This window comes from Sardina pilchardus, chromosome 14 (genome assembly GCF_963854185.1).
Source record: "Sardina pilchardus chromosome 14, fSarPil1.1, whole genome shotgun sequence".
NCBI classification, from domain to species: Eukaryota; Metazoa; Chordata; class Actinopteri; order Clupeiformes; family Clupeidae; genus Sardina; species Sardina pilchardus.
Genome location: NC_085007.1, coordinates 19,998,255 through 20,026,047, shown reverse-complemented (window position 1 = coordinate 20,026,047; position 27,793 = coordinate 19,998,255). Strand labels below are relative to the sequence as shown.

Genomic DNA, 27,793 nt, shown 5'->3' with positions numbered 1-27,793 from the left:
TTGCCATACATCTATTGTATACATACTGTATACTTATATAGTATACAAAATATATCACAGTCATAATCATTTTGCAATAGTATTCCATCAAAGTAAATGTAGTGTTTTGGATTTCATTCAAAATAAATTCTCTCCTAAAGTCCTTCTTCTAAATTGACCTGTGGCTCTGTTTCCCTTTAGAGAAGGCCTGTGCCAAGCCCTCTCTCCCAGCTGAGATGACCATGTTCCCGGTGAAAGCGGAGTATGCGGTCGGCGAGAGCTTCGGCGTGGCCTGCGCTGCCCGAGGCCAGAGTCCCTCTGGGTCTCGCTACTACACCTGTACGAGCAGCCTGAGCTGGGAGCCACTCATCCCTGAGGATATCCAGTGCCAGGAGGGTAGGTTCACGACACATGACTAGGAATGATCTCCCGGGGCCCCACAACACTTTGTAGGAAAGGGGGAAAGTCAGGGTTGTCCAATCTATGAAACCACATAACCTTACAATTACATAAAACAGTGGTATTAAACACATTATTATTGTTATGTTTGATTAGTCATTCCAATCAAGCAATCGACCCTGATTGAATCCCATATTGTGAGCGCACCGGGCACTGGGACAGACATTAAATGATAAAAAGCAAGTTGATTACCAGTAACTATTCAGATTTAGATTTTGTTGAATTGTTGTGATGCTTGAAGTCAATACAATACAAATGCAATACAATTTTCTTTACAAGAAAAGAACAGAACAAGAACAGTCAGTGAAAACTAGCTGTATTTCATTCTGTGTGCATAAAAGCGCATGTATAAGGGAAGTCTGTGATTCCTCCTCAGATAAGCCATTTGTGCCTGACAGCAACTGTCCCAGGGGGGAGAAGCAGGACGGCTCCGGTAAATGTGTGTGCATCCCACAGGAGGAGTGCAGGTGAGACTACACTTCCCACTGTGCCACACACACCACACTCACAGCTGGACACACACACACACACACACACACACACACACACACACTCACACACTGCACTCACAGCTGGACCCCTCCCTCCCTCCCTCACAGTGCCTCCAGCACCTCCAGCACATCTCACTCTCACTGTTGGCCTTAGCCAAATCACCACCACAATACAGCCTACTAGCTATTAATTAATCATGTTCAGTAATACCAGTATGTCACTACCAACTGTAGCATAAATAAATTAGAATAATTACAAATATAATTATTGCAATTCATTAAAATATGATGCAAATACAATAATGTATTATTTAGTTTTCACAATGTGTGTTGTTTGTTTGTTTGTGTGTGTGTGTGTGTGTGTGTGTGTGTGTGTGTGTGTGTGTGCGTCTAGCTCATACAAGAAGGATTTCTGTGTCCTGGATGCGGCAGCAGACACCTTCTCCATGATGTCTTTCTGCGGCTTCCACTCGGGCCGTTGCCATGGGGACCGGCTCTTCTTGGCAAGCGACGGACCGTGCCCGAGCGACTCATCCAGCCAGGACTGGGCCCGCTACCGCGCACAAATGTCCGACCAGAGCGCCGTCCAGCAGGCCTGTGGCTCGGACACCTGTTACGACTGGGAGACCTGTTCCTCAGGTACAGCACGTTCACAAACACCCCCCGCACACACACACACACACACACACACACACACACACACACACACACACTATAAATAACTCAGCAGATGAGCATGTATAATATGAGCAATCTGGCGCCCTCTGTCACGAGGACTGGGACATCATACACAAATAGAACTGTAAAATAAAAGACTGCAAAAATCACACAGCACGTGCATCCAGCAATCACAGCATGTGCAATCAGCAAATACACCTAACAGAATCCAGTAATAACATCTACCAATTTCACAAACGAAATAGGCTAATCATATTTACCAATTTTACAAATCCACACATAACTTATGGAGTAGCTTTAAAGATCCTAGCTTGCCTATTCTGTGATGAAATGCAAAAGTGCAGAATGTTTCTTGGTGTATTAAGCCCCCAATGTTGTCTTCAAGGCAGCGCTGCCTGGAAGGTGCTAGAATTAGACATGCATAAAGGTTAGGGTTAGGATTAGATAACTTTAAATCGCCTGTGGCAGCGCCGAAGACGATGTTTGGAGGCTTAAAACACTATCGAGCGCAGAATACACTTCTCTGACGCTACCCTGATCCTACTGAAATGTGGTGGCCATGTGCTCCTGTCTGTGTTGCCACAGATAAGTGTGGGTGTAAGTTCCCGCGTGACTGCGCTAAGGACGCCCCGGTGGCGTACTGCGTGAGGATGCTGAGGACTAAGAGCCAGAGGAGCATGAGTGTGTGTGCCACAGCCTCGCTCAAGTGTCTGCGCATGGAGATGGAGATTCTGAAGGAGGGCCCCTGTGATGAGGCATGAGAGGGAACGTGTCCATGGAGTGTCCATCAAGGGTCCATGGTGTTTTTTTTCAGTCATCATGAAGTTCAAAATTACCACACGCTACAGTATGCATAAAAGTTTTTTTTTTTTTTTTTTAAATCACATGACATAATGCTCCAGATCATTTAGAAAGGCCTTGTGTGTGAACAGGTCTGTGTTCAGATACATAAAGAAGGCTTACATGTATTTTGAATTAAGCTACATATACATAATCTGTGTAAAAAATACACCCTAATTTTGAGATTGAGATACAAAAAATTGTTTTACTCAACGTAACCAGGGGCGTTGATAAATGTAGAGGATGTTGTATGTTGACTGTTGCCACTAGAATGTTTTGTGGATGATAGTTGGAAAGGTTGCTGTGTAAATGTTTAATTCTGATGCAATTGTTCATTTTTTTAAAGAAATGTATTCATTTTTTGTATCCTCTTTTACATAAAGTTTAAAAATATATGTCATTTTGTGTTAATTTGATTGGTTTTCATCCAGACTTACCTACACTACTCACCCAAAGCTTATCTTTTTTATATCCATCCTGGTTGCTCTGAAGTATGATTGAAACTTTTGAACAGAAGTTACTGGTCTGCTTCTAAAATATTATATGAAAAAGTAACTCTCTATGCTTTGTCTTTGATCCGCTGTGGACATCTACTGTAGCCTTGCCCCACCTGTCTACAGTACATACTTCCGCTCAATTTCTTTTCCCTACAGTACCCCAACTGGAATAGCTTGATCCGCCCTTGTTTACTCCGGCAAGAGCACCTCCGTCCAACCAGAGAACAGAGGGCGTTCCTGAGAGCGATGACATTTAAGTTGCAAGCCTGTCGTTATCGCCGTCCCCTGTGATTAACATACGTCATTATCAAACGTTAGTGATTGAACTCCAAGGATTTCAAACTTCAGTCAAGCGTCCCCCAACCAGGAAATACACGTTTGCCAATGGATCTAGGCCAAACTCTCTCTGAAGTCACGAGAGTCATGGTCTCCAGGCTAATGGACATCATGATGTTATGGTAGTGTATGGGGTCATTCTTTAGTGGCCGTTCACTGTGAAGCATGAATCATGTGATCTTTTTATTAAAATGTATACCAGCATATGATGATAATGCTGCATTTAGTTCATACATTTCATGATGGATACATTTAAAAAAACAAACAACTTTCAAAACAGGATGAAGTGACCAGGTCCAGTGGCGACCATGGCAGGAGCTTCAGGAGCTGCAGGCTCCAATACTGGACACGACGAAGGGCTCGCTATGGCACCTCAGCATGCCCACTTCACACTCCGACATGGTGGTGGGCGCACTGCCATCTCCCAGAGCCACACACAGAAGGCTGTCGGCCTCTGGACACTCCTCGGGCTCTTTGCACACGCAGGCTTGACCTGACACCAGGCCACAACAACAACAACAAGTCAATGGCCAACTCAGAGCACAGATATCCTCAGACAGCTATACTAAATGTATTGATGTCATAAAAGATACAGTATTAGTTGGCCAGTCTTTGTTTTTCTATTTGTTGACATTGTTTACATTTAGCAGCTACATCTCAACAACTTCTCCTTCTGAGCACAACAGTTATATTGCACATTTCCTCTGTATTATGAATCACAAGAGATGTGTAAATAAACAATGTCAACAAATAAAAAAAACAAAACAAAGACTGGCCAACTAATACTGTATCTTTATGACATCAATACATTTAGTATTGCTGTCTGAGGATATCTGTGTATAGTAACATTGTTACTATAAATGAACGCCGTAAAAAAAACTCTAACCTTAATAGAAAATTAAAAAACAAAACTTAAAAAACATTCCATAAGGGACAAGGGACTACACAGAGACGCAGAGAAAAGCGTCAGGAAAAGACAGGAAATTGGACCACAGACTTACCCGTGCACTTCTCCCAAGGTCGGCAGTCCTCGCAGGAGGTGAAGTCCTGTTTGGGCCAGTCACATGAGCTGTCATTGACTAAGGTGTAACTCCTGCCCAGACACTGCAGGGCGCCAAGCTTGCACACGCCCACCGGGCTCATCCTGTCTGCCCGCAGGGAGACACACACTGGGAAAGAATGCCTGAACAACAGGGAGGAATGGCTGTGATTCGTTGAAATTGTATTAAAACGATAGCAATGGTGGCAATGGTTGCTTGACACAAAGCAAAAATGAAGTGGGATGAACCAGATATATGATATGTCGGCATGGGTATTTGAAGACTGCTTTCAAATGGATCCTTCATAAATCAATCAATTAAGTATGTATGCATATTTGCTTTGGCTTGTTGTGTGGAGGGGATTGATATTTTTCTTAACAGACAACCGTTCTCCATACAACATCATTTGGATCTGCTTACAATCGACCTTCCCTCCCACAAACCCCAACCTCACACTGTCTCACGTTCCCTATTTAGCGTCTCATAAATAAGAGGTGTTGCGTCTCGCCGTCCCTGCTGTGTCTTATATTAGATGAGGGACTCACTCGCACTCATTTGGAGCTTTACACACACACTGCTCCTTCCCCGGCTTCTCCCAGGGTTTACACCTCAAGGCTGGAGGGACGGTGGTCTTTGGGACTGCAATGCAAAAGAGTACAATAAGTCACGCTCAATGGTGTTTTGAACCCCCAACGTCATCTTCCAGGCAGCGCTGCCACTGTTGACTTTAAGGCACTTAATCCTACCCCTACCCCTAACTCTAACATTAACCCATGCCTAACCCTAGCGCCTTCCAGGCAGCGCTGCCTTGAAGACAATGTTGGGGGCTCAAAACACCAAGAAACATACTGTAAGTCACACTGTATTCATCTAGTCAGCACACTAGATACATGCTTGGAAATATTTTGGATCTCAAGTGATATATACTGAAGCCTGAAACCTAGAACTACCTCTGAGTTGCAAACCTCATTAATTTACACACACGTATTGCAATACATAGATAAGATATTTAAATCAGATGTTAATTAGATTAGATTTAGGATTTCCCAGCATAGTGAAGAATAAAATCTGCCTGTATCAGTCGGTACAGGATTGCTCATCCTATTCAGCATCCTTTGCACATAACATAATTACATAGGCTTCAATCAGAGCCCCCATTCTCACACCTAGTCGACACTCCACACTGTCTGCTGGGGGAGACCACATGAGGCTTGAGCTGCAGGCCACCTCAGACTCCCCCACTCTCTGCATCCCATCAGGACAGCTCAGGGACACTCGGTCGCCAATCTGATAGGTGGGTTTAACAGGGGAGCCAATCACAGCTTGCTGAAGAGGAGGGGCATCACAAGCTGTCTCTGATTTACAAAAAAAAAAAAGAAATGAAAAAAGCGTTAGAGATGTTTTCTGACATTTTTTTTTTAGATATTCTTTTGAAAGACAGCATTTAAAATAAGGCCAAACTGCTTGGCTTAGTTAGCACCTGACACTTTCCAATTAAGAGCATCGAGTTTGTTTTTCACAGGTTGCTTCCAGACACCAGATGGTGCTGCTGATACCCAGCTGCTCTGCCAGCCAGCGTGCAGAGCACGTTCTCCTCAACCAATTGCGTTTTAGGTCAACCGCATCCCTTAGTCAATGCTGCACTGTCTAACTGGATATAGTGTAGTGTGTTAGAGTCCGCAGAGGAGAGTTCGCTTCCCAGATCCTGTCGTGTTTTCATGTCTTACTTTTGCACTCCATCTGTCCTTTCCTCCACGTGAGGTCGTCTGTGCACTCAACAATCTTCTGCCCTTGGAGGTAGTGTCCATCAACACAGGAGTATTCCACCTTACTGCCCACTGCATACAGATCTTTAGGGGTCTGAAACAATGAGTTTGACAAAGTGTGGGGCATTTTGTGAATTACAACTCAAAATCAGAAAAGGTTGGGATATCAACAACGTCACTAGCCTGGCTATCACCATACTAAGCTCTGTCTTTTAAGATTGAACATTAGTCTGGGGAGTGTGCGCTGTATTTGTAGTTCAAATACGCTTGGATAGTCCTTCAACCAATCAGACCAATGATCCGGGTGCACCTGGTGGATAAGCCAGTTTGTGATCCAGCAAACGTGGATTGGGAGCAGGAGATATAAATATGCAGTCCAATCCAATCACCGGCAGATCGGGCTGGGTTTACCCAGTCTACAACTTTACCGCATTTCATTCTCAAAACTCAACTGGTCTCCTCAGTTCCTAAACATTTACAGAGTTTAGTTAAATTAAGAGGTGAAACCGCACAGTGGTGTATACCTCTGTCCCAACTTTTTTTGAAACATGCTGCTGCCATCAAAGTTCATCAAATGAACTTACATAGTCAAAATTGCCATTTTCAACATTTGATGTTGTCCATGTCCGTTTTGCGGCTAAATATGGGTTTTCACAATGTGTTTTTATTCACATTTTACACAACATCCGAACTGATTTAGGGTTGTAGATTCATATGATTCATATTCATATGACAGTAGTGAGATTATAACTGCATAACTGAGATTATAACTGACTGTGAACTCACCAGTACGAAGCCATTGATCAGGGCAGGTGGAGCTTTGCAAGACCTCACAGGGACAACAGAGGGGTCAAAGCAGTGGGGCTCCATCATCCTAAACAGGAACCCACAATCAGGAAAAATAGCCTATATTCCACTTACACATGTTCTTTTGCATACTGGGTAGCCATGTAGTACTGAGGGGTATCCAATTCTTCCTAAACCAACAAAAAGCGTCATGCTCCTACCACAACAAAAATGTTACACAGTGTATTACCGGGCATTCCAGCCTTGCATCCACAATGTCAGTGACTTCATTCTACTTATTGTCAATTGAATAGAATAGAATAGAATAGAATATATACTTTTTTGATCCCGTGAGGGAAATTCAGTTCTCTGCATTTAACCCAATTTAACCGAATTAGTGAACACACAGCACACAGTGAACACACAGTGAGGTGAATCACACAACCCAGAGCAGTGAGCTGCCTGCCCAACCAGCGGCGCTCGGGGAGCAGTGAGGGGTTAGGTGCCTTGCTCAAGGGCACTTCAGCCGTGGTGGACTGGTCGGGGATCGAACCGGCAACCCTCCGGTTACAAGCCCGATGTGCTAACCAGTACACCACGGCTGCCCCTAATTGAGCACCAAAATGAGTTTCAAGCTCAACATTGTGTTGCTTAAAGATTCATGCCTAACTGTCTGAAATATGCAGTCTCTCAGCACTGACATTTTGAGCAATTCATAACAATAACACAAATAATAGTGTTACCCTAATACCTAGTGGTAAATAATTCACTTTTGATATGGTCCTGCGAAAAGACTATGTAGGCAGCTTTAGTGTGAGCTGTATATCTATGATAGAGCATAGCACACAGTTTCATATGTGATCATAGACACATATAGGGAGCCTACTGTAGATGCTCATATGCATCAGTCTCACCGAAGGTAGTCCATATCTGGGTCTTCACAGGGTTGCTTCTCCACAGCCTCTCCACTGCAGTGCATACCTCCTGACCTTGGCGAGGGATTATTGCACAAACGACTCCTTGACCTTTGACCCCCTGAACAAGCTGTCCAGGTAGACCAGCAAGACCAGCCTCCATCAATGACACCTGCGAGAAAACACCTGACAGTTAGTCAACATCCTGAAACTCTGATGCTCTGTAGCTGAACTGAAAAATGTTTGCGGTAATTTAGGTAAACAGATTTGCTTTTTTTTCTTCTTCCTCTTTTAATTCAGTGACGTGAAATACATATGTAAGTCTCTTGGAAATCTCCGGGATTGGTTGTACTGAGTAAAAGTGTGGTGTTATGAAATGATATTACTATCATTGTTCAACACTTAGCAGCCAGAGGTCATTCTTTAAGTGCCACGGTACCTGGCTGCCCTCCGACGACGGAGCCGCCCTGACAGGCCAGGCCATGCGTGCCCGGCTTGCAGAAACAGGAGCACTGGGAGCCTGTGATCTTCGGCTGCCCGTTGTTGTTGCAGGGCCTGCAGTGACAGGCGTCCTGCTCCACCAGATACTCCTCTAGCGCCCTCTTGAGGTGGAGCTTCTTCACTCCTGCACATGGCACCTCTTTCACAAGCTCGTATAGAGGCCTCAGCTGCAATGAGAGATTTGTCTCAGTAATTAAATGGGTTGGTTTATGTGATACCATAATGCATCCTTGTTTTATGTTGATAACCTTGAGTGCGGACCTTTTCCTTGATGACCACAGGAAAGGACTTCACTGTTCCAGCCCATTTAGTGTACATGTTGTGGTTGGCCTCAGGGTCATTGAGATTCAGATGTTTCAGACCTTCTGCATATGCCGGATACCCTCCAGCAATGTTGGGATGGATTGAAAACCTCGATGGATTATCAACTGGAAAGGAATACTGTATATGAGAATAACTACATACCAGTGCCAGTTAGTTCAAAAAGAACTTGATAGAGAGACAGGAGAACGTTTTGACTTCTTTTTACTAACTACTCTACTCTTTCATTTTAACACACATGCGCATTCTTTGAGGACTGACCTTTTTTTTTGATCAGAGTATTATATACTTTGTCGCATTTCGTTGTCTTTTTTTTCCAAAATAAGATCCTCTTTACTCGTGTTATGCATCTGTGGAAGTCTTCCACAGTCTGGCCTGTCAGGGAAAAGCAAAAGTTTATTGTCAGAATGACATGACAGCAGGTGATGACACACCACCAGTGACAATTCTTTCTTGATAACCATTCATTTTTAGTGCAGCCATCCATCCACACACTGTTTGTCTCAGTGTATAACCCATCCACACAGTGTCTCAAAGTGTAATCCATGTTAATCCAATGACCTTGAGTTACGACTTATGAGCACCTTTGCTTTGCCCACAGAGCTACAAGCGCAGAGCCCAAGTACCAGAGAGCATTCAGGCTGCTGACCCCTAAGGTCACTTACTCTGCTCATAGTACGAGCTTGAGTCCAACTCCAGCAGGAACTCAAAGCGGCCCCCCAGCGACCCCTCGGACATGTAGTGGGTCCCAAACCTCTGGAGCACGCTGCGGTAGGCCGAGGCTTCGTACGAGACGGGCAGACCCGACAGAGCTTTCCAGAACTCCTCAGACAGAGGGAGGTATCGGGGAGCGTTGTTCTGAAACTGGGCAACCTCCACCTCGCTCTTAATGATCAGCAGTTTGTAAGACTGTGGGGTGGGCCAAGAGAAATGAGTAAGAGTGGAACATTTCCCTTATTCCTCATTTCTATCCCTTTACTATTGTAAGTGGCACTCTTGTCTTCCGTGGCCACTGTAACGTGGTTCAGGCGACTAGCAAACAATTTGACACGACAGTTCCAAATTTTTTTCCAAAACTCAAAAATCATTTTCACTGTTTAATAATAAAATAATGTGTCAAAATACAAAATGAAATCTTGCTGCAATAAACTAATCAACTTAATATGTTATCTTCTTTATGTTTATGTCGACGTCGACGTCGGTCAGAAAACTGTATTGCCTCTTGGCCTGACCGCATTACAGTAAACTAAGCGCACATTTGCATGCGTCACATGACCCACACGGCAGATCCCAGTGCTCCTCCCCCATACAGATCAACGCATAGCAAACCAAAAAACAAATAATAATAATTTGTAACATACATTAAACTCAAATTGGCTCTTACAGCTATGCCCCTTGAAACTCCGAATGACATGTGAAGTCCATACATTATGGTTATGGTTATGGTTATGGTTATAGTTATTTGGCAGACGCTTTTGTCCAAAGTGAATTATTTAGAGCAGAATCTAAATCAAAGAGAACAAATGTTTCTTTATATTCTATCTTTTCTTAACCACTTTCAATACATTACCTTGTCTTTCTTTAACTCGTAGTGAGACGTGTAATGATCATGACCACCATTAATCTTGTGCCTTTTCTCAAAGTGCTTCATGTAAGACCAGGAGCTGTCGTAGAGCTCCTCGCTGAAGTCACTCTCAGCCCCCACCTATATGGAGATTTGAGAAACTTTTTTTCATACTTCAAAACAGTGCTATTTACTATCGGTCTGCCATCTATAGGACAACTGAATTTCTGTAGCAGCACCAAACACTGTGGGGCCATGTTTACCTGAAAGGTGTACCTGAGGATACTTTGAGGGAGTCTGTAATAAGACCTGTGGTCGCCACTGAACACCTTCCGGCACTGACCACCAAAACTCTTGGTATTAATGACTGGGGCCCTCAGCTTCTCCGTTAATGTGTCATACCTGCAGGATAAAAACAAATAGGTGTGTGTTTGAATGTGTGCATGTGTGTGTGTGTGTGTGTGTGTGTGTGTGTGTGTGTGCCTGTGTGCCTGTGTGTAAACTCACCCTAGCCCACTATGTTCAGAATGCGGAGGGGTCTTCTGCTCATCACATACAGTGTTACTGGTGGCTTCATCACAGCGCTGTTCATCTAGGCTGTCCTCCTCACAGTCATGGTCACCATTACATACCAGAGAAGCACTTACACACTTGCCTAAAATTACACATGGATACACACAATGAGAGAGTGAGAGAGAGAGAGAGAGAGAGAGAGAGAGAGAGAGAGAGAGAGAGAGAGAGAGAGAGAGAGAGAGGTCGGGGGGAGGCATGTTATAACTAAATGCACCTAAACAGACATATTTGAGCCCTCTGTTAAGTGAGGTGAGTTGAGTACCTGAGGAGCAGCGGAATCTGTCTCCACAGCCGGATTCCAAGGGACACTTTTTAGCGGGGACACACTCTTGAGTCTGAGTGGCCTGTCCTGTGCACGGGGCTCCCCCAAACTGAGCAAAGGTCTGTACAGAACGGGTGCGCCCCTGACAAAGATGTGGAGAGACAGACTGCATTGAAACATAGGCCCATACTTTGTAACAGCACAGACACGCACAGACACTGATCTGTACACCGAGCTGAAACACAACATCTGTACAAACAGACTTAGAGTCTGCTTTGCACTGTACAATTCAAATTCAATTATCAATTCTGAATCACCACCTTAATCAAAGAACTAAAGAGGGAAACAAGTCACAAGAAAATCTCATGGAACCTGTGTTTTGGTGCAGCCATCACACTCTGACCAATCTCCATAAGGTCCCCATTTGCATGCTACCTGCTGCACACAGCTAGAAACAAGCACAGCATAAGTAAACTGCTCTGAAGTCAGCTTCATAATGAATAAGAAAGCGATACATTATTATTATTATTATTATTATTATTATTATTATTATTATTCAAATATCAAAATGGAGTCATTTGTGCCATGAGGGGTGTTTTACTTTCACCCAATTCTGCAAAGGGAGATATTTGACATTTGCAGACATGGGACTTACACTCAGAAGGTATAACACAGAAAACAGAAGTATAAAGCATACAGTAGTACTGATTGGAGTTCAGTGGAGTATACTTACTGAGTGTCTGAGAACAAGTTGACAAGAATCACGACCAGGAAAATGAGAAATGAATGGTACATCTGTGCAGATAGTACCATACTCATGTTTACTTATGTTGATAGATTTCCAGCATTATTAACACTTTTAAAACAGAGTCAGCACAAATGATTGTACATATTTTCCTCTGGAACAGTACCAGAGGTCAACATTTGATGTACTGTAATCTGTATTTACAGAGAAATGTATGTCTATCACAGGATTATGCTATAATTGTATTCATTTCGGATCTCTATCGGAACTATACATTGGTTTAGGCTTTTAGACTTAAAGTGAGCAACATTGAATATGGCAAATCTGAAATACAGAGCTGAATGTGACAACTTAGACTACATGGAGAAGGTGAACTGGTAAGCCTCAATTACTGTGATGACTATTTTTCCTACAAAAACAGGCTCAGGAGGCTAGGATACAATACTGGTAACACTGAGAAAAATGTCTAATGCGTCTGCTTACCTCCATGATGGGCGCCCAACTCCCCAGAGGACATGTGTGTATAAACTACAAATCATTAGGATTTCACAATAGCCTGCTTCTTACCAGCAGAGGCTTGCTATTACAGCTGCTGGAATTTCCAAAGTGTGCAAAACTGATCCCCCCTGGAATCATTAGTAGTGGCGTACTTCTCTCAGCAAGACTGTTACAATACACACCATTTAACATTGGTTATGGTCGAAATATATGGTCTTGGAGTACGTTTTAAAAGTCTGGTAGTTTGCTACGGGATCAAAGAAAGTTTTATTTTCCCCCACAACTGAATAATGTGTGATGAAACAGCACAGTGTTCTAGTCTTTGGAGTATCTGCCTCATGAGTGGTTGTGCAATGTTTGTTTGTCTGTTGCAGGCAGCCCTTAACAGATGATACAAAGGTCAACAGGCTATTACTGACACATTTGGGTTATTTTGTTTTAAATTTGAGTGACAAAAAGGTTTAGGTATAATAGGTTTGTCCAATTTTGAGGGTTTATATAATGTTAAGATGATGGCACATTACACAGTAATACAACAAATTACCTTTATCATCACAGTGTTTCCGTAACATTTATCTATCAACTTTATTAACAGTGACCTCACCTCATACGTCATACGTTGTACGTGCGTAATGTGTGTTTTCTATAAATTATGGCACACAATTAAAGTCTTTCTCTTTTCCGGCCTACAACCGATGTGAGCAATGATTGCCTCTGTGCATGCTATTGGTTTTCACACAACGAATATGGCTGCGCCAACAAACTCGATGTACAGATATAAGCACTTGTAAATGAACATTTAAAGGCCTATCCGTTCTTCATAATGAATTCTAATGTAATCAATTCAAGATTTAACATCTGAGCCTGTATCAGAGACTATAGTGTGTGCTCTGATAAGGCATCTGGTGTGAATGGGTGAGGTGCTTCAGACTTGTATAGCTGTGTGATTTATGCAAAACATATTAGTTCACTTTACATTTTGTCCCTTACAACTGGAAATGGTGGCCATACTTGACCATAGGATAATGTCTGAGTCACTTAAATATATAAATAATTGAATGCTGGCAGAGTGATATTTAATTTGCCCAGGTAGTATTTTCTTTTCAAATGTGTAGCATTTAAAACAGTATTGCTGTTTTTATTATGCTTTGATAAGATGACAGTTATATAATGATAATATATTAACACAAGACAAGCAGAAGTTCAATATGACTGATTTATTGAAAAAAAAAAAAAAAAAAGGTATGCCGTTATTAAAGTGTGTGCAGTGAGTGTGCAGTGTGTGTGTGTGTGTGTGTGTGTGTGTGTGTGTGCGCGACGCGTGCATGCGTGTCTGATACGTCCTGCATGCGCTCGGTGTAAGTCGAGGTCCAGGGGATGGTGTGGCAACATCTTCAGATGTCCAGGTATTGCGTCATCAGATGTCCAGGAGTCTTCAGATCCTCCAGGTGTCCTTGGATGTACTTCGTCCTCAGGAAGGTACTGGTGGGCCTCAACTAAACTGCAACAGGTATCATCTGTAAGGAAAGGGGGGGGGGGGGGGGTCATAGAGGGTAGGTGTTACTACACTACTTGTAATATATTACTGTATTATATTATTTATTATTAGTAATTTTATTAAAAGTATTAAAAAGGATATTAGGGTGATGGGAGCGTGCTGAGCAGCTGGTCCACCCGCTGCTCCAGGCGGCTGAAGAGCCCATCGGCGAGGGCCTGGGGACGGCTGTAGTCACTCAGCTCCAGAGAGAAGATCTCCTCCAGGAAGGCCAGGACGTCCGCCTACAAGCCATTAAACCAGTTAATATTACACTTTTGGAGTCGATCAGGAACATGTTCTCTGGGTGTGGTCAGAACTTACCCGCAGCATCTGCCAATATTGATCTGCAGCTGGTGACCAAACCTCAAGGGGCAGGATGGCTCTGACCACTGCAAGCAGCTGGTCAAGGAACCCACCCTGCACCTGCTATGGGTGAGAGAATAGAGAGAAACAGTGTCAGTCAGACACCTAAATTCAATGAATCACATCACAACAGGCACAGAAAGTGTAGTGTTGCTTACAGGGACCAGCTGGGGTGGAGCAGCGCCAAGCATGCCAAACAGCACCAACTCGAACACAATGTCAAGGGCGTTGACGTGGTGGATCTGAAACACAAACGTGACATGAATTTTACATCTATCCAAGAGATGTGTCTGTGATATGAGCTTATGATGCTAACATACCCTCGCCTCCAGAAGCTCCACTGGAATGCTCAGGGCATTCTCTGGGTTCTGGAAGTAGACCACCAGGTCATCAAAGGCCCGTTGAAAGAGATCTGCATCCTACAGGAGTGATAAAGGAGAGAGAATGAGACTCATGATAATGGCGTATGCTCCAACCATCAGGATGGGCATATTATCTGTAACATGGATATAAGATAAAACACACACCCTCCCATTCAGCGTGGCCAGGTTGCGCAGGATCATCTTCACGGCAACGCTGGCGAGGTTGCACTGCTGAGCCTCGCTGAGGAGGATCTGATGGAGAAAGGACAGGGTTTTGTAAAGGAATTGCTGTCATTATTCACACACACACACACCTTTCCTGCACAGAAGAGATGAGCTACTCACGGTGAAGGCCTGCCTGAGGGCTGTCAGTCTAGTCGAGAAGTCCGTCAGGCTCCTGGACTGTAAGAAGTCGCTGTCAAAAAGATTTTGTTAAAAAATGTAGTTAGTGCATTTCCAGACATTTTGACTGGACGGCCTCGGCAGTCAGTAACCATATGAGGTAAACTCTGCTCAGATGACGTTCTCAAGCATTTGCTCACATACCCAAACCTACATGTGAGAAGGGCTGTACTGTACTTACAAGAGTGAGGGGACCTCCCGAGCCTCAGGCAGGAGGCTGCTGTCCTCTGACCCCTACCGTTGGAGATATTCATTGACAAATCGTTAGAATGGTGAGGCAAATGCAGCTCCGCTAGTGTCAACAACAGCTTAGAAGATACATTTCTGTCAGTGATTGGTCGAGTTAAACCTGAGTGCTGAACATTACCTGGGCAGAGCTCTGGGCGTCGCCAGCAGCAGCAGCTGAGGCAGCAGCACCAGGTGGATCAGCAGGACCATCGGCACCATCAGCAGACGGGTCAGGGACCACAGGGGCAGGGACGGAGGTGGTTTCAGACCTCTCGGAGCTCACCAGGGATCCGTTGGCAGACAAGGTCACCCGCTTGTAGCTCGTGGAGGTCTGGATGACCTGATTACAGACCATATGTATGTAGGTGAAAAATTAAAACTTAAAACTCTATTAAAACTGCTCTATCAGTTTACACAAAAGGTAAAAAGACAATTTGGTCATAATCAAGATAATTTGTACCTGAACTCCATCCAGGAGAACTAACAACCTGGACTCTTGCTTACGGTGAGACTCTGCGCGGACGATGTCACCACAGCACCACTAGAAAAAGAAAACAAGGACACATTTGAATTAACGAATGATCTCCACACAGCTGTTGTAAGGACTGGTTGTACAGTAATTCCTCTTCAGCCAAATAAACACCATCTATACCTCGATGATGGTTGCAGCGTCAGTGCTGGTGTAGAAGTCACGGTTGCCCTGAGAACAGTGTGTTTTTAGGCTTTGATCAGTTACAGTCAATTGTAATACATAAGTAATACAATACAATAATAAGTAATACAGTATTATCTTTCTTTAGTCACCTCTGCATCCAGCATGACCTCCTCATCGGCAGCGAACGAGAACTGCGTCCTCAGAGATCCCTCCACTGTCTCCCCTGAGCACCGCCTCTCTCCGACCATCTGGATGCAAGACCACACACGTTACAAGGAGACAGGAGCATCGTAAATGAATTCATATCCATAAAATGGTATCTAGTTTCAAAACAGTTTCAAAATGGTGTAAGTGCATACCACAGCACCGCGGAAGGACAGGGTGGACGACCTGAACACCATGCCAGAGCGAAACAGGGGCTGGACATCCCACTGCAATTTCACAGTACATTATACATTTTCAGTAAGGCATAGTGACACTCTGAGCATTTACATTTTGAACTGGTTTCACTTGGTCATTTGGATACATATTCCTGTTCTTTGTTAGATGGTTAAGAAAGAATGACAACAGCACCCTTTCCAAAATCAAATTGATTAAATACCCCAGACGACTGCAGCTGTCCATCCGCACCATCCAGAGTGACCTATAAAGCAGAAAACTGGTTAAGGCCTGCTGTTGTAGCTTGTAGCCTATACTTGAGCTTTATCGCTTGAAGTACTGAGTAGAATACAACCAAAAGACAAGAAAGTGCCTGCTTACCTGATGGGGCATGACAGTCTCCACAAGGATGAATCCTGTGATATGAATCAAACGTTTAAAAAATGCCCAATTTGTTTCAGAAAACAACAGATTCTAAAAAGAGTGATCACTACACGTTAATGATGCGCACAGCTGCCAAACATATTACAGAGTAGTTAACCTGAAGTTTGATATAGGCTACTATAGTTACCGTCTGTCCAGTCCGGCTGTGTTCCCACCTCCACGGTCTCCCACACAGCCTGGGTTGCAGAGACAGCCGTCTCCTGCACCGCCTGGACACCGGCATCAGCCCTCTGACATGCTGCCTGGACGCCAGCCTCCATCGTTTCCCATTTGGACTGGGTCCCAGCATCAGCCGTTTCCCAGCCGGCCTGGGTCGAAGCCTCTGCTGTTTCCCAAAGTACTTGGGTCCCGGCGTCAGCCGTTCCCCATAGTACTTGGGTCCCAGCGTCAGCCGTTTCCCAACCGGCTTGGGTCGCAGCTTCAGCCGTCTCCCAGTCCGTCTGGGTCCCGATCTCGGCGGTCTCCTTATGCCACCTGGAAAGGAGAAAAACAGCGCCCACTGCTGTTGCAGTCAGGCCTGCTGTGCAGACCAGCACTGGGCGCAATCCTAATCTGGCAAAAAGGTTAGTATCATGTGTCGCCATTATATCAACAACAGTTTAAAAACAAACAAACAATCTAGTGCCTTTTGAATACGAGTATAGCTAGCAGCTAACGTTGCTAAGTCTTTTAGCCTAAAGTAGCCTAGCCTGATGGAAGTAGCACAAGGTTATCAACAGTTATCAAATCTTAAATGAAAATATAAATCAGAATATAAACAGCAGTAGCCTAGGCTGTGAAGATAGCTGGAGATGGCTCAATGAAATTAGCAGGTGTCAAAGTTGTCGTTGGAATGTCGTAAAGCGTCTGCTCTCTGTGCTGTCCAAGAACAACTGAATGAAAAATGCCCTTTTCCCCTTTATATACTATTTGTACGTTCTAGAATGGAATTTCTGCAAAATTCCATGTCGACATAGTAACTATCAAAGATTCTAGAATCTTTGGTAACTATGGTAGACTGGGTCAGGGTTCCATCAATGATCATTTTAGAATAGATTATTCCCCAATCCTTGAAATTACAAGGTCAGGTCAGGTCAGGGTTTAATCATTTTAGATTATCTAGGTTTCATGGACTTGAGGTCAGTTCAGTTGGACAGAAGTTTCAGCCTACACAAGAGGAAAGGTGTTACATGTCTTGTTCTACCCACAGTGGCCGATTAAAAACAAGCCTATATTCTTACAAATGTACACCTATCAAGCTTGTGGCATGCAGTCGCAAATGCCCTGTTGTAGCAAAAACAAGAGCGTAGATTTCTTTCCGCTATATGAATAAGTAATCAATAGCACCTCCCCAACTTCTTCCAGCTTCAGTGCTAACCCAAACCTTTCCTGCACACTTTGAGACATATTCTGAACAAATCAAAATCTCATCATTAAGTGACCATACTATGTATGAGACCAGACCAAAATCAGGACTGATGGTCCACAGTGAAGTAACCTTTTACCAAGTCAATAGAACAATCTTAGTGATATAAATAAATATATAAGTAGCCTATATGAATAAATAGCAATAAATACATAAATAAGACATTTAGTTATGTATGCATTTATTAGAACTCGTAGCTGCTACGATGTATTAAAATATAGTTTTTTTGTTGAAGTTTCAATGGTTTTGACACTGCCCCACTGCGAACAACGAGCTAGCTGTGAACACAAATGGCTGAAACGAAATCCAGACACCTTGAATTAAACTCAAAACAAAGCTTATTTAACGTCTCTACTGTTGAGTCAATCAATTATTTCCTAGCGGTGGTTTAGATGAGGTAGCTGCTATGTTTTAAAGACGGTTTTGGTGAGTTTCACTTTGTTTTCTAATGTCTATGCATTGAATGACCATAGTTCTAGTTCTAGCATTACTCGGCTAAGCTAGATGCTAGCGATGTAAAACCTATGCTATGTTAGTCCACCAAAGCACAGTTACTGAAGTTGTTTCACCAGCGTAGGAATGTTTAATGTTAAAGAAGTGAAATGTATGTAAGAATGTTCCTCAATTCCTTGACATTTTATGGATTAATTTGTGTTTTGAGTGACTGCTAAGCAAGTTCATTTCACGTTACCATGGTGACAGTTATTAGCAGATCTATCCTTATCGCTGTGTTTTAAAAGTCATAGAATCTAAACACTTGAGAGTTTTTACTGCAGTGGCGAGAGAAACAGTTATTTATTTGACGTATTCTTTCTGGCCTGTTGTGCAGGCCAGTTTCCCCCCCTACCTGGTCGGAAGAGTTTGTGGACAGCTCAACGGGATTCAGCGTAGCAGCTAACTGCGAGACAGCATGAGAGATATTTCAAAGTGGACACTAGGTGGCGACTCGAGCCTAGCAGCTACCCAAGGAAATCCTGAGCATGAGGAAATCGAACCTGCAAGGGACGAAACCGACGAAACACTAGCCTAGAAATCTAGTAGACGTTCCTATCAGCAACAAGGTCTGGCTGGTCAGGCTACACCGCATTCGGACCTGAACAAATTGAACTGAGCTATCTTTGAATCACATTGGATATTGACTGCCCTTTTGAACAAATCCAATTAGACGTATCTTCTGAACTGAAATTATTGTTGCAACAATATAGGGTTGCAGTGAAACAAGTGATAGGCCTACACAATCATGATGAAGGACTGGCTGGCATCTTAATACACCTTTGTCATAGCATACATCTGATAACAAGGCACACAACTGAAAACATACAGAGTAAACATGGTGTTCGGTCCTTATGTGAACAGTTCAATGACACAGAGTTTGATAAGGAGTAAACAGTTATAACATTCCTTGTGTGATAATGTACTGTACACACATGCACGCCGCACGCGCACACGTACACACGTACACACACACACACACACACACACACACACACAGATAGACACATATATTTATTCTACCATGCATAACAGCATCTGTAATGATACACACAGTCCACCTTTCTTCAAAACCATAAGTGTTCCTGCAAACAGTATGATTATGTAAATGTACTATACAGAGTTAAAAGTAAAATTTCCTCTAGCCTGTAGCAGATATATATATATATATATATATATATATATATATATATATATATATATATATATATATATATATATATTTAAATTTAAATCAGTACGAACAAGTGGCACTAGTCCATTGAAACATTAAGTCTTTTGTTCCTGAAGGTAAGATGTCCCATATACCCACATGTTCTGATAGTAACTTCCTTGGGCTGAATAAATACCATGACCACAACCATAACCATAATTTGACATTATCCAGCAGAAATGAGTGTGCTACATTTGTCAAGAATCCCTGGGAGAACATTCCTGGTCAGATTTGCTGCATTGGTCTTAGGTTTGAAGCCACCTGTTTTGTTTAAGAAAAAGAGTGAACATCTAATTATACCAAACAATATTTGGGACCAATAATACAAAATACATAAAAAAAAATCACATGCAAATATATTTAAAGACTTCATAATGAGACTTAAAAATTAGACACACATCCCTGAAACAGACAATCAAACCAGACTATCCTACGACTATTCGGATAAATATTTTACACATATATCTGAATCATAATTTCTGAACTGTAAAGTCTAAAATTGTGTTTATTGTAAACAAATAAAAATGACTCATTGTTTTTATTTGATTACATGACTAACCTTAAAATCGGTTCCTGTGAAAGCCCGAATATCATCAGGGGACAACCCTTCCCATATTTCAACAAGGGTGAGACCAGATGTCTTATCCACATCAAATACAGCCTGAAAGGAAGAGATAGAATGACACATGTGTGTAGTGTGTGTGTGTGTATGAGAGAGAGAGAGAGAGAGAGAGAGAGAGAGACATTTATGTAACAATTGCTTTAGCTATACAAATGTCACTCTAAATATTTGTCATGCCTATAAAGCACCTGTAGAATTTGAATTGAATGAGAGAGAGAGAGAGAGAGAGAGAGAGAGAGAGGTTGAGAAGTTGGATACAACCGTGTGAAGTGAATTCCGTGTGGAAACATTGTGACGTTGTGGAGGAGAGAGAGAGAGAAAGAGAGAGAGAGAGAGAGAGAGAGAAGTTGGATACAGTGTAGAAGTGAAGAGGTAAAATAGTGACGATCAGTCCCGACCTTTTCTGTGATAATGCGATCCACACAGTGTTTGCCAGTAAGGGGTAGAGTGCATTTATCCAGGATTTTGTGTTTCCCACCCTGATAGAAGGCAAGAGGTCACCATGAAACCAGTCCACCAAAGCTTATCAGACGTGTGTTTGTTTTATAGTGAAGAAATGAATTACCTTGGCAGAGTGCTCCATGGTGACCACTACTTTGGTTCCTGCACTGGACACTAGATCCATCGCGCCTCCCATGCCCTTAACCATCTTTCCCTGAAACGTGGAATAAGACACTAAGACATGACACTGCTTGCAGTCACACCACTACATGTTCGACAAAATCAGAAATAGGAAAAGGAAATACGAACATGCACACTCTCACACACACACATGCACACACATGCACACACATGCACACATTCACTCACTCGGTCACTCACTTACTCACACACACACACACACACACACACGCACACACATATTTAAAGAACATACAGGTATCATCCAGTTGGCCAGATCCCCATACTTAGACACCTGCATGGCCCCCAGCATCGTCAAGTCAATGTGACCTCTATGAGAGAGGAGAACAAGTTCAGTTGATCCAAAAATATCAGAATAGAAAACTAGAGAGAATCACAGAGAAAAACAGAAGCGGAGAGAGAGAGAGGGAGAAAGTACTAACCCCCTGATCATGGCAAAAGACTCATCACTGGAGAAGTAGGCAGCCCCAGGCATCACTGTAACCGTCTCCTTTCCTATAACCAAAAAAAAGGAAGAACCAAGTTTTGTTTTACAAGTAGTCATTAGAAAGTATCCAGTCATGTCCATATTTTGCTTTTCAGAATGTGTCACACGCTCCATCTTACCTGCATTGATGAGCTCTGGATCCACTTCACTGTCAGTTGGATAAGGCCCCTTTAAGAATAGTACCAGTGAACAGTGCAGTCAATGTCACCACTAAACCTGTATATTTGTAGGATGCAGAGGCAGACTACGACCTAATGGTCCAGACGGAGAGATTGTAACCTCATTTCACTTGAATGAAAATTTGATTACCAGATTGGCTGTTCCTGTAGATCAACTTATAAAGCAACACCAAGGTTGCGGATTGGATCCCAGAGACTATTATACTACAGGCAGAGGCTTTGCAGCTCTCCCTCAAACCTCAGATGCATCAGGTCCCTACGATAATATGTACGCACAGGCAAATTATATAAACTTATTTTACCAAAATTCATTTAATAGGTTTGGTGTATTTTTGGTACGCAGGTCTTTTCATTTGGAATCCTGTATTTCAAAATCAGTAAATCAGGTTTCTATGGCCAAGTATACTTGCATATACAAGGAATATACATGGTCTCTGCATTTATCTCATCCATGAGTTAGTGAACAAACACAGCACACAGTGAGGTGAAGCACACACTAACCCGAAGCAGTCAGCTGCCTTGCTACAATGGCGCTCGGGGAGCAGTGAGGGGTTAGGTACTCAACCATTTCCCCCACCCATGTTTTTCCAACTCGTCTTGCCCCCTAGTAGGCCATGGATACCCCCTCAAAGCAAAATGGTTAATAGAATATTTCAACGGCGTGAGCTACAAGAGTTTGTGTTCTCGGGAGTGCATGGAAGTCGACGAACATTGAAAAATCCAGGACTAACGTTGACCAAAGAAAATATTGTCGGAGAGCGTGGCGCTACTGGTGTGCTGTGCTTTTCATATGTTATTGTTATGTTGTGCGTCTCACCAATCCCAGAATGCCATTCTCACTCTGCAGGTGTACAGTGATGTCAGGGCTGATGTAGTTGCTGGCCATCATGGGGATTCCGATGCCAAGGTTGGCTTTTGACTGTTAAGGCAGTGTTGTTCTTATATAGTTATCATCACACAGTCCAGTCCTATCTTGTGCCTCACAAAACACAGAACAATTTTAACAGCATACGCAGTGGGCAAGCTACTTAGAACACATAGCTTAAAAGGGGCTTAAATGAAGCATAAGAGTAGCTTGTAGCTTAGCTCACTACATTTTGGCCATCACTGAGTATAAAGAACCTAGGATCGTAAGTTCAAACACTGGTGGGGTAGCTCAATGTTTCCACACTCGTCTACATAATGGCTTTGGTTCATGCATGAGACACTGTGCTTATTTCCTGACTTTGCACTTTGAGTTGTATATGATGGGCTGGATAAAAGATAGCTGTAATATTACCAGAAGGTGTCTTCTAATCTTCTAAGAACAAACAAAACACTCAAATTCATATTATCATATTCAAGTAATATAGCAATAGCAAGCAATAGGATTCACTGGTAAATACGTTCCTCTGAAATAAACAATTATCTCAAGTTGTCATAACAATGGAAAACTCCTTTGAGATGGGTCGTTTAGTCTGTGTTCCGCCCATAGACATAATAAGAGTGTGTTCTACAGTCTCTGGTCCCGCCTGAAGGATACCGTACATTCCGTCTTCAAACTCTAGGGCAGCGCGCCGAATGATCCTTTCCCTTGTGATGTCAGAGTCCTTACGTGGCTTAGGCTTCTGCTGTTGTTGATCGGACCGCACAGTCCTTTTCTGAAAAGTTGATGGACAAAGATGGGTAAATAATGTGGGCCATAAACTCAAGATACTTTCTTGATGCCCAAGGGGAAGTTCAAGTGTTGTATATCATTAGAAGGTTTTATTTGAAATACACCGACCTCTATTCTTTTCTCATAGCTGGCTCCTTTCACTACACGATCCACATAAATGCTTGGGACATGGATGTCCTCTGCAGCAAATGTCCCAATGTCTACCACTTCCTCAACCTGAGCAGGACACATATGGGGCTTCAGTTCACTGCAAGGATGTGCCTGGTGCTCAAGTGAAAGTGTTAGAGATACTGCATGTTTTTGTCATGTTATCAACATGTTAATGTTGAATACTGCATTTCTTTGTCTTTGAACAATGCACAATGACAAAAAAGTTTAATCGAAAGTAATCTAATAGTGCATACACAGAAAAAAAATTGTCTATGTTGCTCATGGCAGCAATGACATGGCAAAAATGGCAAATGAGCTCAAAATAAATCAATGAATATGATACATTCTGGGCAACAATAATGCAAACCTCCACTACTGTTATTTTGGCTGCCTTGCACATGGGTTGATTGAAGTTTCGAGCTGTTTTCCTGACAATGAGAGGCCAACGATGTGAGTAAATACTGACATCTACTGGAGTTTACATGTAATGATGGAAGAATGTGTACAGTATTATGCAGTGTGTTGGACTGATCACTTGTCACCAAGATACCAGGAGCTAACCAGCCTCTTACCTGAACACTAGGTTTCCCGCCATGTCACATTTCCAGGCTTTGATGAGAGCATAGTCACCAGTGATGGCTTTTTCCATCACATAATGCCTGCCATTGAATTCCTGCACCTGTGTTTAGAGATGAAAGTGAGAATTTCAGGGACAGAGGATGTTTCCCCCCCCCACACTCTTCCTTTAAGCTCTTAAAATAGTTTTGTTGTATATACTATACTATAGTATTATTCTTTCAAATAACAATGCCATTGGTTTGAATGGACTTCCAATCCCACCTCTCTCCTCTCACTGGCAATAGCCATGCTGCCGTCCTTATTGTACTTGATGGGGGCACCTCCCTCCTGCACCAGTGTGCCGTATCCAGTGGGTGTGAAGAAGGCAGGGATGCCCGCCCCACCAGCTCGTACCCTCTCTGCCAACGTGCCCTACAAGAGAACAACATACTGGCAGTGAGTATGTGTGTGTGTGTGGTGTGTGTGTGTGTGTGTGTGTGTGTGTGTGTGTGTGTGTGTGTGTGTGTGTGTGTGTGTGTGTGTGTGTGTGTGTGTGTGTGTGTGTGAGTGTGTGTGTGTGTTTGTGTGTGCGCTGGATGTTACCTGAGGGGTCAGCTCCACCTCTAGTTCTCCACATAGATACTGTCTCTCAAATTCTGCATTCTCCCCGACATATGACGAGATCATCCTTTTGATTTGCTTTGTTCTGAGCAAAAGGCCCAGGCCGAAATTATCTACTCTGAAACACACAGGGATACTTGAAAGCTAAACCTCCTAGATTCATAAGTTATTATCTATACTTCAGACAGCAGAGGAATATGGGTAATATGGTAATATATTTTATGGTAATATGGGCACTTCTGATCAATAAGCCTGCATTTAAATCAGTTACAGTATCACTACATCAGAATTTATGCATTTAATATATTTAGTAGGTTGGTATTTGTTGGGATAAGAAAAATGCTGATGAAAAAACACTTTGTTTTGGGTATCTTAATTTATGTTGCAGCAAATTACTTATTGTAAACATTAATAAACAGTATTGAAAACGTTTAGTCAATAAACTAACAATGTGTTTCATCAGTTGTTACAACACAATAGTCCTTTGCAGAAGAAAAAAACAGTGCACTGCTGGCCTTGCATCAATGATGTCCAAAAACAACAAAAAGTTCCCTGAAACGCTCACACCCCCTCTGGTTTCCCTTACCATGACACAGTGTCATGCTCTGGCAGTAGGGTGTTCTAACGTTCTTAAGTTCTAACATGTTTTGACTCTGCTCAGCAGAGACAGCCTGATATTTTCACCTGACATAAACCTGTCTATGCTCTGTTTGGGCAAGTTTTGACACATTTTACTCTGGGCAAACTTCAAAACCTGCATTCTTAAGGATCAGTGTGTAAATGACAAATCTCAGGAAAGCCGAAAAAAGGATTTGAAGGTTTTTAATCCCGTGTTGAAGTTTGTATAAGTGTCTGATCAGGTTTCAAACTGGGATTTGTTTAGATTACCACCCTTAAATCAGATTATATACTTTGTTTTTGATAGTCCAGTGTTGGTTTAGGTCCCAATACCGAGTTAAGACTATGGCAAGACACTGGATTAACATTTTAAAATAATAGTAGATGAATGAGAAAAGCAGTGCTTGAAACAAGGTTACATGTAACTCAGCGAAAGTGACTGGTAGTTCTTGATTGAAACGTGTAGATTATAGCCACTTATCGGGTGCTCTTGGACAATGGGATCAGTTCATGAAAACGAGAAAAATCCAGGCACTCCAGGAATGGTGACGGAGGATGGTCTATTTGAAAAGCCTTTATTTGCATCTGGCTAATTCATGTTTCGTCACCATGTAGGCTACATGCCCTGATGAAGACTAAGTGTGGTCGAAACATGTTGCCGTTTTTTTTCTCTCTATCAAGGTTACATATAAGTTGCAGGAGCCAGCATGACTGTCAAAATCAGGCTTCCCATGAATTTAGACTCTTACCCAGCATTGTTGCTCACGGCTGTGATACCTTTCACCCCAGTTCTTAGTAGACCATTGATCAGATTCTCTGGGATTCCACACAGGCCAAATCCTAAAGCAAAAGTACAAGGGAAACAACATGATTACTCCAGGGAGCAACTCAGTCAAGGAAAAGTCTCTTCAGAGGAGGAAGTGCAAATCACAGGCAGGAAATACCTTATCAAGGGGGAGGCTTATACATCCTGATTCCATGGGCACGTTGCTTTATTAATCTACCAGCTGTTTGTTTAGCATGCTGAGGGAATGTAATCTTTGACATACATCCAGCCAGATGAATATTATGTGTGTTTTGGAACTACAGATTTTAATAAGGCAGGCCGACATTTGTCTTTAATGATCTCTCGTGCTTGTCCGCTCATTCTAGAAATAGACGTGTCATTGCATTTGCGCACCGCTGCATCAAGATGTTCTTCATCCACATGCAGGCTCTTTTCATGGCCTACCTCCTACTAGAAGTGTGGAGCCATCTGGGATATCTCCAATGGCCTCTGTAGGGTCGCTGAAAAAACGTGCATTCTTGGCACAAGAGGTGGAAAAACAGCAGCCAATGCTCTGTTGGAGGAGCACAAGAAACATTATCTATAAGCGGAAAGCTGCACCTGTTCATGATAGTAATGAAATCAACTCACAATTATCCTTTGAGAGCCTGTAAGAAATGCTGTGAGAATCAAAAAACATTGGGGTTTTGAAAGGTCAAAGGAAAATTGACCACATGTACTGTTCATGCTACGTGGATAAAAAGAAAAAGAGGCAAACAGGTGATTCTCACAGGATAGGCCAATTTTCCACTTTCTTCTTGGCAAGCACAGTAATCACTAGATGCTGCTGATTGTGCCTCTAGGTTATTTTTACAGCTTAGTGAAACTGTGGTTTTGGCAAGTCCTGCAGAGAGTGAAAGGGGGTTGTTTAAACAGTCGACACTGACTCAAGTCCAAACTCCCCTCACTACTGGCACAGTCCTAGAGAGGGGCAATTAGCCACTTATGCACACACATCACTTACCGCAGTAAGAGCAGAGACCACCGTGGAAATGCATTAAAGGTGTGCCTTCTGTCTTGTTTACATCTCCGAGCACTAGATGTGTTTTTATGCTCTTTCCTGTGCAATTTCCATGACTACCGGTAAATGCATGGTTCCATACTTACCATTACCGCAAAGCTAGAACTAGTTCTAATCGCTGTTCCATTTGACATCAGAATTAATGAGACTGTTGCCAATGGTGATCAAAGAACCACACAATTTGAATGGTGTGGTTGTCATATAGGGCCTAGTCATTATGTTTGCAGGACTTTTTATTCAAATGTTTTAACTTATAACAACAAACAACAAAAAACATCTTTAAAACACTGAGAATCATCTCCATTTTTTCATTTCCCAAAACACTATGCAGACAATAACTCACAATATTGTTCATTGTGGTTTCAATCGTATAAAATAGGTTTCTTACCTTTGCTTGAGCACAGGCTCTTACGTCTTTTGCGAGAATTCTGTACATACTTCTCAGAAACATATCACCTTTTGACAGAGCTTGAGGTGAGGCCATTATCAGAATGATGAAAATAGCCTTCTCTTGATGAGGAATGGGTTTCTCAAGAGATTCAAGACTGTGTTAACGTGTTAACTGTGTTTCGCAGAAAAGCAGACAAATGAAAAGGGGTGGGCAGACTGCTGTCAATGTAGGCCAGGCCAAAATGGACGTTTGCTTTTTGACATTTAGTCACAGTCCAATGGCTATTCAAGTC

General features: G+C 42.7%; 4 protein-coding genes across 6 annotated transcripts in view; 1 reads left to right on the top strand and 3 right to left on the bottom strand.

Annotated features, from left to right (window-relative positions):
* The window catches only part of c6 (complement component 6), an 11,844-nt gene extending 8,997 nt beyond the window's left edge, over positions 1-2,847 (top strand). For both annotated transcript variants that reach the window (XM_062555236.1, XM_062555235.1), the window contains exons 15-18: positions 181-375; positions 815-905; positions 1,324-1,568; positions 2,193-2,847. In XM_062555236.1, coding sequence (XP_062411220.1) covers positions 181-375; positions 815-905; positions 1,324-1,568; positions 2,193-2,368 — 707 coding nt within the window. In that variant the 3' untranslated portion in view covers positions 2,369-2,847. The remainder of the gene's footprint in view (positions 1-180; positions 376-814; positions 906-1,323; positions 1,569-2,192) is intronic.
* A 601-nt stretch (positions 2,848-3,448) lies between these two features.
* Positions 3,449-12,512, bottom strand: c7b (complement component 7b). Of its 2 annotated transcripts, XM_062555239.1 has the most exons (18): positions 12,236-12,512; positions 11,741-11,802; positions 11,380-11,455; positions 11,008-11,149; positions 10,680-10,827; positions 10,436-10,574; positions 10,179-10,313; positions 9,274-9,517; positions 8,870-8,983; positions 8,549-8,715; positions 8,226-8,454; positions 7,787-7,958; positions 6,873-6,960; positions 6,048-6,180; positions 5,487-5,675; positions 4,866-4,959; positions 4,282-4,463; positions 3,449-3,773 (listed from the first exon to the last, which is right to left on the bottom strand). In XM_062555239.1, the coding sequence occupies exons 1-18, from the start codon at positions 12,239-12,241 to the stop codon at positions 3,601-3,603; spliced, it is 2,493 nt and encodes an 830-aa protein (XP_062411223.1). In that variant the 5' UTR covers positions 12,242-12,512; the 3' UTR covers positions 3,449-3,600. The 2 variants fall into 2 exon arrangements, with proteins under 2 accessions (XP_062411223.1, XP_062411222.1); XM_062555238.1 differs by lacking the exon at positions 12,236-12,512 and having other exon boundaries at positions 11,741-11,841.
* A 946-nt stretch (positions 12,513-13,458) lies between these two features.
* On the bottom strand, positions 13,459-19,715 carry LOC134100606 (uncharacterized). Its single transcript, XM_062553896.1, has 15 exons — positions 16,747-19,715; positions 16,557-16,591; positions 16,399-16,440; positions 16,157-16,228; positions 15,947-16,045; positions 15,795-15,842; positions 15,603-15,683; positions 15,282-15,482; positions 15,096-15,148; positions 14,858-14,927; positions 14,678-14,764; positions 14,471-14,569; positions 14,309-14,392; positions 14,109-14,213; positions 13,459-14,029 (listed from the first exon to the last, which is right to left on the bottom strand). Exons 1-15 carry the CDS (start codon positions 17,201-17,203, stop codon positions 13,889-13,891), a joined length of 1,674 nt encoding a protein of 557 aa, XP_062409880.1. The 5' UTR covers positions 17,204-19,715; the 3' UTR covers positions 13,459-13,888.
* Positions 19,716-19,729: 14 nt separating this feature from the next.
* Positions 19,730-27,712, bottom strand: oxct1b (3-oxoacid CoA transferase 1b). Its single transcript, XM_062553899.1, has 17 exons — positions 27,499-27,712; positions 26,495-26,603; positions 26,013-26,103; positions 24,628-24,763; positions 24,307-24,456; positions 24,039-24,145; positions 23,834-23,894; positions 23,425-23,532; positions 23,182-23,299; positions 22,477-22,571; positions 21,600-21,648; positions 21,416-21,488; positions 21,229-21,304; positions 20,917-21,006; positions 20,750-20,830; positions 20,289-20,390; positions 19,730-19,990 (listed from the first exon to the last, which is right to left on the bottom strand). Exons 1-17 carry the CDS (start codon positions 27,592-27,594, stop codon positions 19,955-19,957), a joined length of 1,578 nt encoding a protein of 525 aa, XP_062409883.1. The 5' UTR covers positions 27,595-27,712; the 3' UTR covers positions 19,730-19,954.
* Between the last annotated feature and the right edge of the window lie 81 nt (positions 27,713-27,793).